The 5,230-nt window shown below is 35.4% G+C and overlaps 1 protein-coding gene across 1 annotated transcript; it reads left to right on the forward strand.

Annotated features, from left to right (window-relative positions):
• LOC125849467 (G-type lectin S-receptor-like serine/threonine-protein kinase At1g11330) lies at window positions 1-3,314 on the forward strand. The gene is made up of 7 exons (XM_049529548.1): window positions 1-1,382; window positions 1,508-1,618; window positions 1,692-1,888; window positions 1,971-2,181; window positions 2,281-2,524; window positions 2,610-2,760; window positions 2,836-3,314. The coding sequence occupies exons 1-7, from the start codon at window positions 98-100 to the stop codon at window positions 3,133-3,135; spliced, it is 2,499 nt and encodes an 832-aa protein (XP_049385505.1). The 5' UTR covers window positions 1-97; the 3' UTR covers window positions 3,136-3,314.
• The last annotated feature ends 1,916 nt before the right edge of the window (window positions 3,315-5,230 follow it).

Here is a 5,230-nt window from a genome sequence, read left to right on the forward strand (position 1 = left end):
TGAGAAAATATCAACAAATACTGCAACTATAGGAAAATCAATTTCAGAAGATAACTACAATTCTAGTGCTTATTGGGAGAAGAAAACTTGATAAGAAATGAAGCTGAGCTTAAGCTGTAAGAAGATACTTCTTTGGTGTGCTTTTCTTGTTCTATTTTTTCATATAACAAATGCTTCATCAGACTCCATTAGTTTCAATGAGTTCCTGCAAGATTCAGAAACTTTAGTCTCTAATAACAAAACCTTCAAATTGGGGTTTTTTAGTCCTGAGAATTCGGCGAATCGTTATGTTGGTGTCATGTTTAATATGAAATCACAATCTGTTATATGGGTAGCCAACAGAGACGAGCCTTTACAAGATTCTAGTGGAAGAGTAACAATATCAGAAGATGGCAATCTTGTAATCTTGAATGGACAGGGGAAGAGTTTATGGTCATCAAATATTTCACCATCTGTGAGAAATTGTACAGCCCAGCTCTTGGATACTGGAAACTTAGTTTTGAAGGACAATTCCAGTGAGCGAGTTCTATGGGAAAGTTTTAGTGATCTTTCAGATTCCTACTTGCAGCAGATGAAACTCGGCACTGATAAGAGTACTAACACCACAAATCTGTTGAAATCATGGAGAAGTCCTGTAGATCCATCTGATGGGAGTTTCTCAGCTGGTATTCAAACTGAAACAATTCCTCAGATTTTCATATGGAAGAATGGCTTACCTCATTGGCGTAGCGGTCCATGGGATAAACAGGTTTTTATTGGAATACCAAACATGACTTCTTTCTATTTCAATGGATTTGAGCTAGTAAATGACAACATGGGCACCACCTACTTCTACTATTCATATGCATATCAAGGTGATGACATTATGTACTTAGTTTTGAACTCAACAGGATTTCTGCAACAAAAAGATTTATATGCTAGGAAGAATGAGTGGGAAGTCACATGGGCAACTCCTTCAAATGAGTGTGATTTTTATAAAAAGTGTGGGCCATTTGGAAGCTGTGATTCTGAAAGTTCACCAATTTGTAGTTGTTTGCAAGGGTTTAAACCAAAAAATCAAGAGGAGTGGGTCAAAGGAAACTGGACAAATGGATGCATCAGAAAGACTGTGTTAGAGAAAGAAAGAAACAACTCTAACATTGAGCAAGGTAAGCAAGATTGGTTTTTGAAGTTGCAGTCAATGAAAGTGCCAGATTCCGCTATTTGGGTACCTTCAGCCAAAGAAGACTGTGAAAGTGATTGCTTAAGAAATTTCTCCTGCATAGCTTATTCATACTACACAGGCATAGGGTGTATGCATTGGGAAGGGAGCTTAATTGATTCTCAGAAATTCTCCAAGGGTGGGGCTGATTTATTCATTCGCCTTGCATATACTGAACAAGGTAGTACCTCTTTACACTTAGGTTTGCATTCTTTAGCTTACTGTCTAGAAAACAACATGTATGTTTACTTGTTCTCTGCATGTCGAAATGCAATTGTAATAATGAACACTTATTTTGAAATGCAGAACAAAAGAAGAGCAATAAAGTAGCCATCAGGATCATAGTTCCAATAATTTGCTCAATAGTCATTGCCATTTTGGGATACATTTCCTGCAAACTGTTGGCTAAACATAGAGGTAGGTATCAAGTTATCTACAGTAGCTTTAATCAGACAAATGATTTGATCTTTCAATGTGTATTTTGAATCAGGAAGGAAGAGACAGCGTGAGCTCTTATCAAAAAAATTATTTCCAAGCTATTACAAGCTAAGTTTGGCTAGAGATGACATTTACGGAGTTAAATTTGAAGATCTAACCATATACAACTTTGACATGCTAGCAAATGCAACTGACAATTTTCATCTGTCTAGCAAGCTTGGGCAGGGTGGTTTTGGTCCAGTTTATAAAGTAATTTTTTTTTTGTTTGATTGAGTGTTTTATTATCTTTTTTTTTCAGAAAAGAAATTGAAGTCATTCGATATAACTGCAGGGAAAACTTCCAGAGGGACAAGAAATTGCTGTGAAAAGGCTTTCACAGTCTTCTGGTCAGGGGCAAGAGGAATTTATGAATGAGGTTGTGGTGATTTCCAAACTTCAGCATCGTAATCTTGTTAGACTCCTCGGCTGCTGCATAGAAAGAGGGGAGAAGATGCTCGTTTATGAATACATGCCAAAAAGAAGCTTGGATGCCTATCTCTTTGGTTGGTTTCTTTTTCTTTTATTTCCTTTTCTTTATATTCCGTACTGTCTAACTAAAAAAGAAAAAAAATCGAACTGATACATTTTCAATGTACTTACAGGTGCACACTCTGAAGAGGAATACTTCCTTGATTGGAGCAAACGTGTGATCATCATTGAGGGAATCGGCCGAGGCCTCCTATACCTTCACAGGGATTCAAGACTAAGGATTATCCACAGGGATTTAAAGGCAAGCAACATTTTGTTGGATGAATACCTGAACCCTAAAATTTCAGATTTTGGTATGGCAAGGATTATTGCAGGCAACCAAGATCAGGCCAATACAATTAGGGTTGTTGGAACCTAGTAAGTTTGTGAATCTCATTCTCCATTTTTTTCATGGTTAAAATGAAAATAACAAGTAATCGTTCAAATTTATAATGTGATGCAGTGGTTATATGGCACCTGAATATGCAATGAGAGGAAGTTTCTCAGAAAAATCAGATGTTTACAGCTTTGGCGTATTGTTACTGGAAATTATTAGTGGAAGGAGGAACACTAGCTTTTACCAAGATGATAGTGCATTAAGCCTTCTAGCATGGGTAAGTTTTTATGAAAACTAAGCTCCACTTCATATGAAATGTCAACTTTTCATAGTCACTACTCTTGCTCTTCAGGCATGGAAGTTGTGGAACGAAAATAAGATTGTTGAATTGGTTGACCCCAAGATAATTGAACTACAGCTCAAAAAGGAGATTCATAGATGTGTACATGTTGGACTATTATGCGTACAAGAATATGCAGAAGACAGACCAAATGTCTCCACAGTTTTGTCTATGCTCACCCGGGAAATTGATGATTTACCAAGTCCTAAACAACCTGCATTTACAACAAGACCGACCCCTTCCAAGAAAGGTTCCTCTAGAATTCAAGTCTCTGTGAACGATGTTAGCATTACTATTATGGAAGCACGATAGAGATCATATAATTTTGGTGTAGGCATATATCTTATTCATTTCCAGTAATTATTCTTGTATGTGATTTTACATTTAGAATCCAAGAGAAGTTTAAACCGAGCTGAGTCCTTTAGCAGAGAGAATTTCAGTCATGAGATTAACAAGTTAGTTTCATTACCAAAGGGTATTCCATATCTGAATTTGGAGTTCAAAATACAAGTTTCTTTTATGCTCAGCACCCACCTGTAAAAAGGACCTCAATTAACAAATAAATAGAAAATTGAAACACCATTGTTTGGTTACAAAATCCGTATCTAAGCAAGAATAAGGGAAGAGTTCATACTCAATGTTGTTAACAAGTAGCATGAAAAAAAAATCTTGGTGTTTCCACAATTTTAGTATGATTTGGACTTAATGAATGAAGAAATGAGGATTCATATAGCAGACCCTAACTTGTTTGGAACTGAAGCATAATTGTTGTTGTGGATCGGGATTTGGAGTAAGCTTTGCATTTCAGTTGACTCTGAAGACAGGAAGAAACTGCTGGTCTATGAAGACATGCCAAACGAAGATTGGATGCTTCTCTAACTGATAATTTGATTTGAAATTATTAATTTCATACATTTCTATTTATTAGTTTCACCCCTTAAAGAGGAAGAGTCGCATGATCATTGGAGTCAACGTGTGATCGTCATTGAAGGAATAGACCGAGGAGTCTTAGCTTCACAAAAGTTTAGACTAAAGATTATTCATTGAGAAGATTTGAATGTAAGCAACATTTTTTTTGGATGAAAAACTGTACCCTAAAATTTCAGATTTTGGGCATTGGAAGGATTGTGCTGACAACCCACATCAGGTGTATCATTCTCTCTATTTCATGGTTTAAAAGGAGATAACGAGTGGGGTTGTTGGATAAAGTTAGTTCTTATATATTATTTTCGCTATTTCGTTGTCTAACATAAGACAATTAGTAACCATTCAAAATTATTATATGATGTTGTGGTGACATGGTGCCTGAACAGGCAAATGGAAGGAAGTTTCTCAGAAAAATCAGGTGTTTATAGTTATGGAGGATGAAACGTCAACTTTCCGTAGCTCAATTTGTTATTATTTTGTCAATGCCTTTGCTCAAGGCATGGAATTTCTGGAATGGAAACAAGATTGTCAAACTTAGGGGTGTCAAAAATGAACCCAAATATAGGTAACTAGTCCAATCCGCCCAGAATTTTAAGGGTTGGGCTCAAGATAATTTGAATTGGGTTCAATCTCAACTCATTCAAGTCTAACCCATTTTAAGAGAATCCTCAATTGAGTCCAATTCAATCTCCAATTTCAACCCGTTTTATAACTTTTTACTAAGATATGTTCTTATATTAAAGGTATGAATTATTATCTATTTAACACCTTTTAGGATTTATCTATCCATTTGTTACTTTTTTAAAAGGTAAAAGTGTTCATTACTCCCCTGAACTTGAAGCTTTTTATTCAGTGTACACCTAAACTATATTCCGTTTTAATTACCCCCGAACTTGTTTATTCCTCCATCGCATACACTTTTATAGTCCACCTACTCCAATCGTGACTACACGCGTGTGACAGGTTGACAAAAGTGGTGATGTGGATTTCCAGCTGGATAAATAATAGCCCCACCTAGCCACAATTGTTTTGAATTTAATCAGAAATATTAATGGCAGTAAATGCCAACTTAAACGGGTCCATTTCCCCACTTTTTGAAGAACACTCATGACTCAGCCAACGTCTCTTCGTCTTCTTAAATTTGTTTTGTGTATATATATTTTTTTAATTAAAAATTTCAACTGAGTAAATTAAACTTTAACACAAATTAGAGTATTATATTACACACATTATATAGGAATCTAATTAATACAAAATTTGAAACAACATCAGTTCATGAAAAATAGGTTGTTAATTAAGATTTTTTAAGGGAAAAGGGTCTGATATACCCCTCAACTTTGTCATTTAGAGCTGATATACCCCTCGTTATGAAAGTGACTCATATATACCCCTACTTATATACAAATGACTCACACATACCCTTTTCCTCTAACGGAAATGGAAAAAATTAATTTTAGTTTAATTTTTTTTTTTTTTTTTT

This window comes from Solanum stenotomum, chromosome 12 (assembly GCF_019186545.1).
Source record: "Solanum stenotomum isolate F172 chromosome 12, ASM1918654v1, whole genome shotgun sequence".
NCBI lineage: Eukaryota > Viridiplantae > Streptophyta > Magnoliopsida > Solanales > Solanaceae > Solanum > Solanum stenotomum.